The sequence below is a fragment of the Orcinus orca genome, chromosome 8 (genome assembly GCF_937001465.1).
Source record: "Orcinus orca chromosome 8, mOrcOrc1.1, whole genome shotgun sequence".
Classification (NCBI taxonomy): Eukaryota; Metazoa; Chordata; class Mammalia; order Artiodactyla; family Delphinidae; genus Orcinus; species Orcinus orca.
In genome coordinates this window covers 91,292,916-91,309,032 of record NC_064566.1, presented here as the reverse complement: position 1 = coordinate 91,309,032, position 16,117 = coordinate 91,292,916, and the positions used below count along the sequence as shown (strand labels likewise).

Below are 16,117 nucleotides of genomic sequence, written 5' to 3'. Positions count from 1 at the left end.
AAGAAGGCATCAGGGCCTCCAGGAAATGAGGAGTGAATAACTGCAGACACTTCTCTGTAGGCATGTGTGGGCTTAAGCCATCATAACTGGGATATTCAAGGAAAATGAGGTATTCTTTTGTAATCATAGGCAGTGAAGACTAGACATGCCCATTGGTCATGTTGGAGTCCTCATAACACCAGCACACATGGGGAGCACAGAGTAGGTGGTCAACCAATGGTTCCTAGGCAGACTGACCACTCCAACCCTGCCCTAGATGAACCATTGGGCCCCAGCCATTAGCCTCTACTCAGAACAATGACCATGGCAGTTAGAACCAAGGATTGAAATCAACTGGGTAAGCCAGAGGAATTGCTTTAATGGTGATCCCAAGGTATCATACAGATGTGCTCAGCTTCCGCCCCACCAGGAAGAAAAGCCCTTCATTGCTGGCCATGTTGGAAGAATAACTTTGGGAAATCACTTCAAACTGTTCAATGGTGTAGCCGGCCTCCCTCACGGCAGCCTCCACTGCCTCCCGGCCCAGGCAGAGGCTGGAGAACCTCTGCTCGCCGATCATGTAGTAGCTGCTCTTCAGAGCATCGACGAGCACCAGGAAGCCCCCCGGCTTCAGCAGGCTGCCGAGGTTCCTGAGGGCCGCGCGGTAGGCAGGGAGGTCCGGGCAGGCGGCGTCCAGGCACAGCGTGCTGAGCAGGCAGTCGGCCGGGGGCAGAGGGACAGCCCCCAGAGGCCAGCTCTGAGTCACGTCACACTTCAGGACCTGCTTGATCGCCCGCCTCAACTTCTCCTCCTTCTCTGGCCCCTTGACTCTGAAACACACAAACCGACAAAGATCACTGGCTACCCCACTCATGGGAACCCCAGATCTCTTAGGTCAGGAATGAAAATGGCAGTGTTGTCCCAAAGGGTATAACCTTAGGGCCATCCCTGTTGTAAAAACAGATAAAGAAGAAATGAGGGACCATTTTGGTATCTGAAGGTGACCATATTACCTTGTGCTGGGTTAAATCTTTTTACAAAGTAAATAATAATATGGAAATGATAATAAAAATACCTAGTTGCCTGCTTCTACAGTGGACTGCCCCCATGAAATTCTTCTTCTACTGCTTAGAATAGTGCCTACATCATTTATTATTGTTGTTATTATTATTATTATTACCCTTGTTCCCTCCACCAAACTGTAAGGTAGTGACTGTTTGGCCACATCTATCAAGCAATAATGGTTTAAATGCAGAAATGGTATCTTTGTAGTAGCTGCTGACCAATAGGAGGTCATCCACAGACATTCGTAGAAACTGTTGATCATGTCACACAGCTGTGGCCAGGGCCTTTCTAGAAAGATGAAAACTCCTTGTTTCCATTCTCAGGCTCCAAAAGATAGTGCAGATAGGGAGTATGTTTCCTGATGGAGATCGTTTTCTTGGTAGCCTTGCTAGGAATCCTATCCTTTTCTGCCAAATCAATGGGGTTTCTTGAGAGAAAATTCGTTAATGACAGGAGAAAAGGCAAGGGCAGGAGATGGAATCCAGTGCCTCAGATCCTTTTGGAATTTATTAGTGGAGGAATAAAGGAACAAACTAACCAATGAACAAAATTAAATAAACAAGTAGAGTAAGCAAGAGAAACTGGAGAAAGGGAACAGACAAAGGAAAAGAAGTAGCAGAAAATCAGAGAGGTAAGACAAAGAGAGGAATCGCTGAGTGTATAAAGTGCCCAGAAGGCCACTGAGTCCAAATAGTATGAGTGATGATTGAGTATCCAACACTTTGAGGAAGTTAATCAACAAAGCACCAGGGTTGCAAATCCAGGCTTATGTGCAAGAAACACACAGGCGCTGGCTCCAGAGAAGACAGCCACTCAGGCAACGATGCTTGATAGAGAGAACGGAGGATGGCCCAACATCAGAGCAAATGAGAGAGATTTATACTGGGACCATTTCTGGTCTTGAGGAAAAGTTGATGGTTTAAAGAAAACTTGGAGATTTACCTCCAGGTAGAATGATTTGAGATAATAGCAATTAGCTGTGGGCATCCTATTTAAATACTTAGTTAAAATCTAAAGCCTAGTGTGTATAATCAGTTATTTACAAACATCCTTTAATTGTGTTATAATTTTCCATTTAAGAAGCTTAATAAGCATAAGAAAAGATGCTCAATATCGCTGACATCAGAGAAATGAAAATCAAACCATGAGATACCACTTTGCACCAACTAGGATGATTATAATAAAAAAGACAGATAATAACTAAGTGTTGGCAAGGACATGGAGAAACTGGAACCTACATACACTGTTGGTGAGATGGTACAATGGTCCAGCTACTTTGGAAAACAGTCTGGAAGTTCCAAAAAAAAAAAAAAAAAAAGGTTTAACATAGAGATTTAACATGACCCAGGAATTCTGTTGGTTTTTTTTTTTAACATCTTTATTGGAGTATAATTGCTTTACAATGGTGTGTTACTTTCTGCTTTATAACAAAGTGAATCAGCTATACATACACATATATCCCCAAATCTCCTCCCTCTTGCGTCTCCCTCCCACCCTCCCTATCCCATCCCTCTAGGTGGTCACAAAACACCGAGCTGATCTCCCTGTGCTATGCGGCTGCTTCCCACTAGCTATCTATTTTACATTTGGTAGTGTATATATGTCCATGTCACTCTCTCACTTCGTCCCAGCTTACCCTTCCCCCTCCCCGTGTCCTCAAGTCCATTCTCTATGTCTGTGTCTTTATTCCTGTCTTACTCCTAGGTTCTTCATAACTATTTTTTTACTTAGATTCCATACATATGTGTTAGCACACGGTATTTGTTTTTCTCTTTCTGACGTATTTCACTCTGTATGGCAGACTCTATGACCCAGGAATTCTAATCATAGGATTATACCCAAGAGAAATGAAAACATGTGTCCACACAAAATCTTGTCTATGAGCATTTATAGCAGCATTATTCATAATAGCCAAAAGATGGAAACAACCCAAATGTCCAACAAATTATGAATAGATAAATAAAATGTGGTCTATCCATACAATGGAATATTATTCAGTAATAAAAAGGAACGAACAACTGACACAGGCTACAACATGGAAGAACCTTGAAAACATGATGCTCAGTGACAGAAGCCGACACAAAAGACCACATATTGTATGATTCCATTTATATGAAATATCTAGAAAAGACAAATCTGTAGAGACTGAAAGCAGACGAGTAGTTGCTAGGGGCTGAGAGGATTGGGGAAAGGAGAATGATTGCTTGTGGGTATAGGGTTTCTTTGGGGAGTTATGAGATGTTCTAAAATTGTGCTGAGGATCACACAATTCTGTGAACATACTAAGAACTACTGAATGGCACCCTTCACATGGGTGAATCGTATGTTATGTGAATTTTATCTCAATAAAGCTGTTCTATTAAAAGAGAGAGAGAGAGGACTTGCCCACTGGCGCAGTGGTTAAGAATCCGCCTGCCAATGCAGGGGACACGGGTTTGATCCCTGGTCTGGGAAGAGCCCACATGCTGCGAAGAAACTAAGCCCGTGCACCACAACTACTGAGCCTGTGCTCTAGAGTTCACGTGCCACAACTACTGAGCCTGTGCACCACAACTACTGAGCCTGTGCTCTAGAGTCCGTGAGCCACAACTACTGAAGCCTGCGCACCTAGAGCCGGTGCTCCGCAACAAGTGAAGCCACTGCAATGAGAAGCCCGCGCACTGCAACAAAGAGTAGCCCCTGCTCACCACAATTAGAGAAAACCTGCTCGCAGCAATGAAGACCCAGTGCAGCCAATAAATAAATAAATAATTTTTTTAAAAAATGCCAACCAAAATATTAAAAAAAGAGGGCTTCCCTGGTGGCACAGTGGTTGAGAGTCCGCCTGCCGATGCAGGGGACGCGGGTTCTTGCCCCAGTCCAGGAAGATCCCACATGCCGCAGAGCGGCTGGGCCCATGAGCCATGGCCACTGGGCCTGCGTGTCCGGAGCCTGTGCTTCGCAACAGCAGAGGCCACAGCAGTGAGAGGCCCGTGTACTGCAAAAAAAATATAAAGAGAGAGAGAGAGAGAGAGAGAGAGAAAAGCTTTGCAAGATATTACTTTCAGGGAATTCCTACTGACCAATAAACTGGGAGATACAGGAAATGATAATTTCCTTTGACTGGGTCTACCTGTTCCCCTTCTTTGGGTAGAAATGGTAGTAGGGTGACAAATTTGTCCTAGTGGTCTGCACTTTTCTGGGTTTTGCACTGAAAATCCCATGTCCTGGGAACCGGTCTCAGTCCTGGACAAACCAGGAGGGTTAGTCGTTCTAAAAATAGGGAAATCACTTACAAAGCTTCCACCCCACCTGACAGAGCATGCATAATTTGACAGATCATTTTAAGAATAAAAAATAATAATTCAACATTATGAAAGTCTGTGTGAAACATGGCTTTGAAGAGGTAAATTAATCTAGAATAGAAAAAATTCAAATAACCTATCCTCACCTATGGATAACTTAAGTGTATACAAAAAGCTAAACAAGTGACAATGTAGTGTTCTTTTGAACGTGTCCAGAGATGATGCTGTCTCTTGGGAACATGATGGTAATCTGTATTTAAGTGATTACGTCAGAGGCCGGTTGGACCTCTGGGCCCTACTGTGTATGAAGCTATTTTAAAAACACAAGTTGCCACAGAACTAGTACTTGCCAGTTAGATGATGATGGAAATTGTTCCCAAACTGTGAGACACACTGTGAAATCTGGAAAGCTGGCAGAGAAGGTGCCAATTTGAGAGGGAAATTTGTTAGAAACACCCACTGTCGTGGATACCTGCTTGTCTTTGGACGCACTACAAACACTGGTGAACTCAGCTGCTGAGGCAGCCATGTAAAGATTACACCTCAGGGCTCCTCAGGGCCTGTGATACACCTGCAACGAAATGGACTCACCTGGAGACACAGGCAATTACCACTCAGCTTCATGTTTAGCTCAAGGGGTAGGGAATAAATACACACCAGAAAAATGTTATGCAGTTTTACAGAAAGCTAACCACCGTGTGGCCATTTCTCTAGCTCTAAAGATCTAGCCTTTCAAAGGAATCAATATGCCAAAAAAAAGGAGCCGCATCCTCTGTAAATATGCTGTCTATAAAAGCCTGAAGGAACTGGGGAGGGAGAGGGGAAGGAAAGGATAGCATGGGACTCCTGGGAAGAACACTTCGTAAGATTGTCTGTCTGGACCCTAGGTAGTTATCCTGAGATTTAAAGCAGGATCTTCCTGCCCTGACGCTGCAAGGCGGGTGGTGAATCAGAATCCCCTGGACATGTTTTTTCCATTCCACTTACCTCCCCAAGCCCCATCCCCAGAGGTTCCAGCAGGCCCTCCTGAGGGAAAACCATCAAGACGTGTAAAGGAAATGAAAAGCTGAATAAGCTTGGATGTCAATGTGAGAATTGTAAGAGCAAAAGGACTCATCACTGGTGAACCTTCGATACAGGCCACAGCTGAGTGACGCTAGGAGGCAACATCTGGAAAGCAAAATGCATGCAGTCCCTTCTTTTATAAATATTTTTTGACCTTCTATTGTGCGCCAGGAAGAGCACCGGGCAGTAGAGACCTAAGATGGGTCAATGAGAAACAAATCCTATCCTCATGGAGATTACAGTCTGGTGTGGGAGGAAGACATAATCCAATGATCACCCACAAAACTGAAACATTAAAGCTGTGATGAATGCCAGGCAGGAGGGGCACATGGCACTAAGAGAAGAATACTAGGAGCTTGACTCAGTGTAGAATCATCAGGGATAGCTCCTCCAGAAAGGAGTCAGGTGAGCAGAGAAACAGAGGATAAATAAGTAGGAGTGAACTGGACCAAAGAGAGTAGGGAGGGAGGAGGATACTCCAGTAAGAGGAAATAGCAAGAGCAAAGGCCCTTTGGTGGGAAGAAACATGGAGAGGAGAATGCCAGTGTGGCTGAACCTCAGAAAACAAAACAGGGCATGGCAGAACGGGAGGCAAAAAGGTAAGCTCCCACCCGTTGACATGGAAGCTGCTAGTCTGGGGACCACAAGACAGGTGCCAAACTAGACAGGGCTTCGTGGACCATGTTAAGAATTTTGCTTTTTATCCTAAAAGCCATGGGGAGATACTAAGGGGGTGCTAAGGAAAGGAGTGATATGATCAGGTTTATACTTTGAGGCAATCAATTTGGGACAAGAATGGAGGTGGGAGGCCATTTAGGAAGGAGAGGTTGGTAGCTTGGACCAAGAAAACAGCTTGCATGGAAAATACTGGAAGAAATATACTGGTTTAAGAGGAACTCAGGAAGTGAAGTGGACAGAACTTGCTGCTGGTCATGAAACATGACTGACAGGGAGATGACAGGACTGACTTCCAGGTTTCTGGCTTCTCCAATTAATTATATGATGATGCCATTCAAGGAGATAAGAATACCAGAAATAAAGCAGATTTGGGGAAGATCATAGCTCTATTTTGGGCACATTAAGTTTGAGATGCTTTGACACACAGGAATAGAAATGTTTACCGTTTGAAGAAATGGACAGTTGAAGGTTTTTCGTCCTGTTAATTTCCTCCAAGAGATAATGCAGTGAGAGCCCGTGCTCAAGAGAAAGGCATCCTTGTAAAAGGCAAAAGCTTTTCCCAGTCATCCCTGAGACAATCATCATGACCACCAAGATGGCGAGTTTGAGAAAGAATATCAATCTTTTACAAGACTTGGGAATACAGGGATGCTTTGGGATAGAGGCATTTCACTAGTTCACAGAACAAATTTGGCACAGGTATGTCTATTGGGGGCCCTAGACAACATCTTTTTCAATAGATATGAAAATCTTTGTATGGAAAGTATTTATTTCAGAGAACCGCCACCTCTACAGGTGCTCAAGCTTTCTCCTGTCAGGTACACGGAGGTAAGTGGAGGAGCTGCTGTCTGTAGAGGCAACCAGGAGGGGCTCCAACTTCCCCAGACCCCTGCCGGCTGCCCCAAGGGCTGAGGGCTGAGGAGAACCTGCGGAGCACACCTCTAACACATCCCCACCAGCGTGTCCTGACATACCTGTTGGGGAGCTCCCTTCCAAACACCAGTGCTTCTCAAACTGTGAAACGCATACAGTCCCCTGCAGATCTTGTTAAAATGCAGATTCTGATTCTGTAGGTAGGCCTGAGAGTCTGCATTCCTAATAAGTTCCCAGATGATATGGAAGCTGCTCGTCTGTGGACCACAAGGCAACGTGTTCCAGGTTCCAGGTGCCAGAGGTAAATTAATGCTGTTTCTAGGACTTCTTAAGGTGACGCTCATTTTCCTTGCTTCGTTCTTGAGTAGTTAGTTATATCTTAGTATTTGACTTGCTGACTTGATGAATATGTATAGTGTGAGACAAGAATTTGGTACCAGTGTCTTACAACTTTTCGGATAATTGTAAAAATGAGTGGTATGTAAATGTCTGAGTCACACTCCAGAGGAACAGGAGGAAGAGTAGACAGCTCAAATTGTCTCTGGAAGCAGTCAGCATAAGAAATAGCTTAAGATAAAGAAGAAATAATCTCAGGGGAAATAGGTTATGGGTTGATAGAGGAACTTGAAGATGCAAGAAAGACATTAGTTGAATGGGATCACTATCATTCTCAAAACAGTTGAAGCCACAGGATCTAGCAGAAGGATAAGGGTGAGAATGCAGAATTTTACCACCAAAAATACAGTTCCTTAGTCTGACAGAGTGATTGGGAAGGGACAGTGTCTCAGGAACAATTGTTACGAGCTGACGATTCTCGCTTGAGATAAGTAATGCTTTCAGTATCCTGCTAGATGTTAAGGGTTCATTTCTGAATAAGATGGAAAGGCTTGTGATAGCTAGGGAAATTGAGAGCAAAGTTCTAAAAGCCTCTTGACGCATGATTTGGTCCTTGGAAAGATGTGCTGTCTGACAACGACTAAGAACATTTTGATAAACTTTCCCTGATATTCTATAAGTCCTGGGAAATTCCTTATTTAATAATTTTGAATATTGTCTAAATCCTCATCACTACAGTTTTCTTCTAGTTAATGTCAATTTCATTCTGTGAAATCACATAGTCCATTTAAAAAGTTTGAAATTACTGTTATCTTGAAGAACATATCTGATGTTTGAAGGCTCTAGCCAGCATAAAATTCTAAGTAAGGGGTTTACAGGTTAAAATGGCATGTGAAAATAGCCTCTCTTGATTTCTTACTTAATGCGGTAGAAAAACGTGGAGCAATGTTTAAGCAATATTAAACAATTTTACAATGTTGCTCATGAGTAAGGGCACCAAAAATACCTTCCCAATATTCATGGGTGTAGGAAATATGTCACTTTTGTGTTCTTCTTGAAAAAGGTCCAAAGACTTACTCGGTTGACTATGACATGAATCGGAATTAAAAACTCAACAACTAAAAAAATCCTATAAAATGAGCATAAAATACATCCACATAATTGCAAATATGATTACAAACTGAGAGCATATGATGTTCAAAGAAAATATAAAAATACTTTAAATTACAATATTTGGATTTAAAATCTCAAAGTTTAACAATAAACTTTGAGAAGGAAGATGCCAGAAGGACTTTGGGTGTCAAAAATTGTTAAATTCCTCATATTACGAGGAAGAAAAGAATTATTGATTCTTACCTGATATTGATAAGCTGAGAGAATTTGTCTCCAGCAGAAATACATTATACAAAAACACTAAAAGAAGTTCTCCAGGTGAAGGGAAATGATGTCAGATAGAAGCCTAGATCTGTAGAAAGGAGTGAAGAATATTAGACAGGACAGATTTGTGGATAAACACAGAAGACTTTATATATATTTATTGAAAATACTACTGACTGATGTGAATATACTTAAAACTACAAAACTGTACACTTAAAGAATTAAGGTGATAAATTTTATGATGTGTGTTTTCTTAACCAAAATTAAAAATAAAACAATAAAGCAAATAAAAGCACTACTGACTGCTTAAAGCAAAAATTATAACAGTGTATTATAGTGTTATAGTTTATACAGAATAAATATATGACAACAAGTGTATAAGGGGCAGGAGAGTGGGTTATAGGAATTACACTGTTGTAATATCTTACATTGTTCATGAGATGTTGCAAATATATTATGTAATTTCTAGAAAAATCATGCGCATGCATGCACATACACACACACAAAACACAAAAGAGGTCAACAGAGGAGATAAAAGTCAATAGAGGAGATAAAGGCATACTAAAAATGTGTAGAATTATACTATATAAATGGAAAAACAAAAAATATTTCATTCACCAACAAGAAGCAGGACAAAGGTACAAATGAACACCAAACAGATGGGATAAATAGAAAATATATACCAAGATGGTAGATTTAGACTCAGCCATACAATATCACTAATTACATTAAATGTAAATTGAGTAAACAATCCAGTTAAAAGGTAGAAATTGTCAGGTTGGATTGCAAAGCAAGACCTACTACATGTTATTTGAAAACAAGTCATTTTAAATATAAAAACACGGACAGGTTGAAAACAAAAGGGTAGAAAAAGCTATACCATGTATATTATTTATCTATTGTTACATAATAAATTACGCCCAAACTTAACAATTTAAAATGACAAACATTCATCTCACAGTTTCTGCAGGTCAGATACTTGGGTACAGATTAGCTGAGTGTCTCTGGTGCAAGGTCCCTCATGAGACTGCAGTGTTGGCCACTCTCAGAGTTGTCCAGTGTCATCTGAAGGCCCACCTGGGGGTAAATTTGCTTCCAAACTCACTCCTTAGGACAAGTGAGTGAGTGTAAGAGAGAGCACCCAATAGGGAAGCTGTAGTCTCTTTGTATCCTAATCTCAGAATTGATGTCCCATCACTCTACAGCACCATATTTGTTAGAATCCAGTCATTAAATCCAATGGATATTCATGGGGAGAGAATTAAGCAAGATCATGAATACATGAAGTGAAGATTAGTGGGGACCATCTTAGAGGCCCCTACCACCTTATGCCATCAACAGGAATAAGAAGGCTGGTGTGGCCATATTAATTTCAAAGTTGACTTCAAAACAAAGTGTATTACTGGAGGTAAAGGGAGATATAATGATAAAATAGTCAATTCATCAAGAAGACATAACAACCCTAAAAGTGTATGCTGCTGATAACCAAGCTTCAAAATGCATGAAGCAAATGTTGACAGAATTATGAGGAGCAAGAGATGAATCCACAATCATAATTTGAGATTTTTAACATCCTTCTCTCCCAGTAATTGATAGAATAAGTAAACAAAAAATCATGTAGAGAATTTGAACAATATTATCAATCTACCTGACTGAATTAATATTTATAGAAACGACACCAACAACTGGACAATATACATTCTTTTCAATGTAGAGCACATAGAAGGTTCACCAAATAGATCATATGCTGGGTCACAAAATAAAACTCTGACTACAATGCAATTTAATTGCAAACCAGTAACAATATCTAGAAAAAAATCCCAACAATTTTGGAAATTAAGCAACACAATTACAAATAATTTATGGTCAAAGAAGAAATCACAAAGAAAATTAGAATATATGCTGAATTGGATAATAACAAAAATATGACACATCAAAAATCATGGGATGCAGCTAAAAGAGTGCTGAAGGAAAGTGTGAGAATAAATGACCTAAGCTTCTATCTCAAGAAGCTACAAAAAGAAGAGAATATTAAAACTAAAGTAAGTGAAAGACAGAAAATAGAAAAATAGGAGTAGAAATCAATGGAATACACAATGGACAACTGAGAAAATCAACAAAGCCAAGAGCTGGTTCTTTGAAAAGATTAATAAAATGTATCATCTCTAACAAGATCAATCAAGATTAAAAAAAAGACAAATTGCCAATTTTAGAATGAAAGAGGGACAATCACCAAAGATCCTACAGACATTAAAAGAGTAATAAAGGGATATTGTAAAAAAAACTTTATGACAATAAAGTTGACAACCGAGATGTAAAGGACAAATTCCTTGAAAAATAGTACTTATCAAAACAGACAAAAGAAGAAATAGACAATCCAAATAGTCATTAAAGGAATACTCTTCTTAATAAAAAACTTCCTCACACAGGAAGAAACCTTCATGTTCAGATAGCTTCATTGGTGAATTCTATCAATCATTTAAGGAAGAAATAATACAAACTCCTTCAAAAATTAGGGGAGGAAGAAGCACTTCCAAATTATTATATGAGTTAGCATCATGCGGATATCAAAATCTGCCAAGCATATAACAAGAAAATAGATTTATAGCTCAATATTATGAAATATAGATGCAAAAATCCTTAAAAAAATATTGGCAAATCACATCCAGTAATACATAAAAAGATTACTACTTCATGACCAAGGGTTTTATGCCAGTTTGGTTTAAATACCAAAAATCATCCAACATAATTCATGTTCTCAGAATATGGAGAAACATCACATGACCATCTCAGTAAATGCAAAAAAATTTTTTGACAAATTTTAACATTTGATTAAAACCCCCCAAGAAACTAGAAATACAAGGGAACTTAGTCTGATAAAGAATTTCTATGAAAAACCTATAAATAATGTCATTCTTAATGATGAATCATTGAACATTTTTTCCTTAGATATGGAAAAAAACACAAAATGTCTGTTCTTATCATTTTTGTTCAACATTGTTTTGGTGGTCCTAGTCAATGTAATAGGGCATAAAAAATAAAGGCATAAAGTTGAAATAGAAGAAGTAAAAATATTTTTATTTGTATCTCATATAAGAATGTACATAGAAAATACTATGGAATCTACCAAAAATGATTAAAATTAATTAGCACAATATTTTGTAATAAACTATAATGGAAAAGAATAGAAAAAAGAATATAGATATATACATATATATGTTAAATGAATCACTTTGCTGTACACCTGAAACCAACACAAGTATTGTAAATCAACTATATTTCAATATAAAAAATAAAATAAAATATGAAATTAATGAAGTCAGCAAGATCTAATATATAAAAAATCAATTGTACAACTATATACTAGCAGATGAAACTAATAAAATGAAATTGAAATTTAAAAGATACAATCAACAGTAGCATTAAAAAACATGAAACACAGGGACATTTTAACAAAATATATGCAAAATATGAGAACTGAGAGAAACTGAAGTCCTAACTAACTGTAGAAATAAACCATGTTCATGGACTGGAGATGCAATATATCCATTCTCCTAAATTGATTTGTAAATTCAAAGAAATTACAATAAAAATCTCAGTAAACTTTTTTTTTTTTTGCGGTATGCGGGCCTCTCACTGTTGTGGCCTCTCCCGTTGCGGAGCACAGCCTCCAGACGCGCAGACTCAGCGGCCATGGCTCACGGGCCCAGCCGCTTTGCGGCATATGGGATCTTCCCAGACGGGGCACAAACCTGTGTCCCCTGCATCGGCAGGCGGACTCTCAACCACTGCGCCACCAGGGAAGCCCTCAGTAAACTTTTTTTGAAGAAATTTACAAGTTTATTCTAAAAGTAATGGCACTAAATTTGCCAAAATATCTTGCAAAGAACAAAGTTGGAGGACTCAAACTCTCTGATTTCAATACTTACTATCCCTGGTAAAGGGAATAAAAGACCAAAAAACCCAGTGGAAGTTTAGTGACTCAGCATGATACCAAAAAGTTTAATTGGGAACACAAGGTAAAACTTCTAGTTTATTCATACTTCTGTGCTATAAGGAATTGTACCACCAATGAGTCATCTTGATAACTTAGATTTGACAATCCACATTTACTACCAATAAGACAATGTAGCAACAGTATGTAAGAAAATGAATATACAGTTTAGAATACGCCTAATAAGCCGAAGCCAGCAGACCTTTAAAAGAAAATGGGAGGGTTAAAGAAATAGAAGCAGACTTTAGAGAAATTTTCAGAAGAGAACTTGACTCAGGAATAAACAAAAGTTGGTAAGTAGATGGGAATCAAATATAAGTGCAAGTATAGAAAAATGAATTGACCATCAATCACTCCAGAAGAACATGGAGGTAGGCATACTCCTGAGCGACAGGTTGAGAACACATGATTTTATATTCATACTTGGGATTCAGGAATGGTACCTCAATCCCCCTGTTGTTCGAGTTCAGGAACATGGGAGTCATCCTTGATACTTCCCTTTCCTCATTCCCACTAACCAGTCACTACCAGCTCTTATTCATTCTCTCTCAAAAATTCATCTTAAAACCTTCTGTCTCTCTCCATCACCTAGTCCAAGCCACCATCATCTCTCCCTCTGCATCTCTTGTTCTCTAAACCTCCAATCGATTCTCTACACAATAGCCAGAGAGATCTCTGTAAATGTAAGTTGGGTCACATCACTCTCCTAGTTATACCTCTGATGTCTTCTTGTTACACTTGAAGTCCACAAGCATTAACTTGGCCTTGAAGGCCCTAAATGATTTGGCATGTGCCTGCCTTCCCTGATGTGAGCTCTAGGAGACAAGGGACCTCCTCTGCTAAACACTAGAACGCAAAAGTGGTCTTTTTGTGCCATTGACAAAGGAGTCTCTGGGGTCTTGTCAATATTCATAGCAGCAACGCCATGGTGCTCCAGGCACTGATGGTCGGCTGGGCTGTACAATGGGACAAGGGAATAACAAAGTGAAGTGCTCGACTCTTCACCTCTGGCTGGTAGTCTATTGCCAATTTCTTGCATGGGGAGAAATCAGTAATTTAAACAAACTTTTGCTTAAATTTACTTACAGATAGGGTACTATAAGATTTTGATCATTAGTTGTCAATATATAAAGCCCTAATTTTATGGATGGTGAGTAACAAATTCTTTTCCAATAATTCCTTTATGCTGCTAATCTCAGTTTAAAAACCTAGTCAGATTTTTGTTATATCTGGTGGTGTCAGCATTAGCCACTTTCACAGCAGAGATCTATGCATTTGGATGGCTAGCAACAGAGTGTCACTAGGGCGGCAAGCCCTGACCTGAAACCTTCTAGCGAGGAGCTGGTTTGGCCTCTTACTTGAAGTTTTCCTAAAACAAGGTCCTACAGTATCTGGCCTGCACACTGCATCCATACACAGGCCTGGAAAGGTTTTGTGACCACTCATCTTGGCTCAGTAACCAACTCTTCAGTTTTTTCAGCTATGTCTTCTGCAGTTCTGGTGCACATACACACACACACACATATGCACGTGCCTGCGCGTGCGCACAACACGCATGTGCTTCACTCTCGTTCTCTCTCTCTAGCTCTCTCTTTCTCCATTTGGATTTCTCTTTGGTCCCTCTCTCTCTGTTTCCTTTGCTTTTCAACTTGGACTCTAAGGATAATTTTTGGTTCTGAAAAATGAACTGGCGCACAGGTACCCTAAGAAAGCCAGGAAGAAGACCCGAGTTTCTCTACCTGTTCCCTTCAAGCTCACACACATAGGTCACCACTGCGGACCAGTCAAAGGCCCCTGGCTCCTTCTTCAGCCACTTCTCCAGCTCCCGCAGGTTCTGATCAGTATAATCAGTGGCGATGATCTCCTTGAAAGATTCACAGGCAGAGAGGAGCTGATAGATGGTGGGGCCAGAGCCAATGTCGATCAGGAGGTCTCCCTTCACACCATCTGGTTTAGAGGAGGGAATGAGGAAGGGGGTCAGGCATAATATGGTGGCAGATAGAGCTGATTTGCACTCTGTTTGCCAGGACTATGCTGGGGAGCCCCAAGGAGAGCCCCAAAGACAGACCATCTCTCTAGTCACCCCTCTTCCCTCAATGTCTCTTTTTAAAACATTTTTTACTTTCCATTCCCCATTCAAGGGTAGAGCATGTTGCTGGTATATTTTTAGCTCTAGGAGGAGGAAAAAAAAGATCTGCACCTGGTGTACAGACCCCTGATCCAGAAAGACTGCCACACAGATAATGTAAAAACTATTAAGGAATGCTTTGAGAGAAAGTTAAAATTTTTTAAAAATTGAGTTTTTATAATGTCTTTCTCCAAAAAACATCCAGTTCTTCAAAAAGCATCCTCCCTTCATGGGAGGTCTTTATCTCATGCACATTCACAACATTCCTTTGAGTTAGGAATAGAATAATTACTAGAATCTCCATTTCTTTTTTTTTTTTTAATTTTTTTTTTTTTGATGTGGACCATTTCTAAAGTTTTTATTGAATTAGTTACAATATTGCTTTTGTTTTATGTTTTGGTTTTTTGGCCATGAGACATGTGGGATCTTAGCTCCCCAATCAGGGATCAAACCCGCACCCCCTGCATTGGAAGGCAAAGTCTTAAACCACTGGACCATTAGGGAAGTCCCTAGAATCTCCATTTCTTAAGTGAAATGTCTGGCTAGTGACCTAGCAAATCAATGTAGAATCAAGGACAGAACTCCAGTTGTTAGATTATCCTCTTGCAGGGCCAAAGGAGATAATGGATATAAAAGCACTTTGTAAACTGTAAAGTATCCACCCCAATGTTAGTTCTTATCCGAGTTAAATGAATGGGTGGTGCCAAAAGGGCTGTCAAATAACAATGATTAGACACAAGAGTTATGCCCTGAGACTCTCTCTAGTTGACTCACATTTGGAGGGGAGACACACAGACAACAGACAAACTTACCTAGGCAAAATATCTTGAAAAGATTTTTCAGAAGATGTCTAAGAATCTGTTTTTCTGCAGAGTGTCTGGACCCAAAGCTATAATATTTTTCTAGATAAGCCTGAGGGTTAAAATGGCTCAGATAAGTGTCCTTGGAGGTGAAGCCAGATTCCATTGTGTCTCGCTCCTGTGCCAACAGTCCACTGCCCTCCTTCTCGCCCCTCCAGAAGCCAGGGAGGCACCCTGCAGAAATGGTCTTCTTGAGTTTCTGGCTATCAATATTTCTTCCATCAGTTCAGCCCATTCCTTAAAGGTAGATGTTTAGTTAAACACTAACTGAGAGAAATATACCAGAAATGTTTTGGCAGTTCTAGGAAGTGATGAAATTCCTGGGGAAGGGAGCCTAAAAGAAGGGGGAAGGGGAAGGGGGAGGGCTATGAGCTGTATGCAATGCTCAGCCAAGGGGTGAAGTCCAGCTGCAACGGACGAGAGACAAGAAGACTCACCTGGGCTCACCAGGGAAGTTATTTAACTCATAGAAGAACCT

At 40.2% G+C, this 16,117-nt stretch overlaps 1 protein-coding gene across 1 annotated transcript; it reads right to left on the bottom strand.

Moving 5' to 3' along the window:
• Positions 1–343: 343 nt before the first annotated feature.
• Positions 344–15,879, bottom strand: NNMT (nicotinamide N-methyltransferase). Its single transcript, XM_004273380.4, has 3 exons — positions 15,592–15,879; positions 14,391–14,598; positions 344–809 (listed from the first exon to the last, which is right to left on the bottom strand). Exons 1-3 carry the CDS (start codon positions 15,743–15,745, stop codon positions 377–379), a joined length of 795 nt encoding a protein of 264 aa, XP_004273428.1. The 5' UTR covers positions 15,746–15,879; the 3' UTR covers positions 344–376.
• Between the last annotated feature and the right edge of the window lie 238 nt (positions 15,880–16,117).

Bases quoted from the DNA above. Each gene is read 5' to 3' on its own strand.
- NNMT (XM_004273380.4), bottom strand. From the start codon at position 15,745: ATGGAATCTGGCTTCACCTCCAAGGACACTTATCTGAGCCATTTTAAC. The intron at 14,599-15,591 runs GTAAGTTTGTCT...CCTCTAAACCAG, and splicing joins TTTCAAGATATTTTGCCTAG to ATGGTGTGAAGGGAGACCTC. The intron at 810-14,390 runs GTAGAGAAACTC...TGTGTGTTTCAG, and splicing joins TGTGAGCTTGAAGGGAACAG to AGTCAAGGGGCCAGAGAAGG.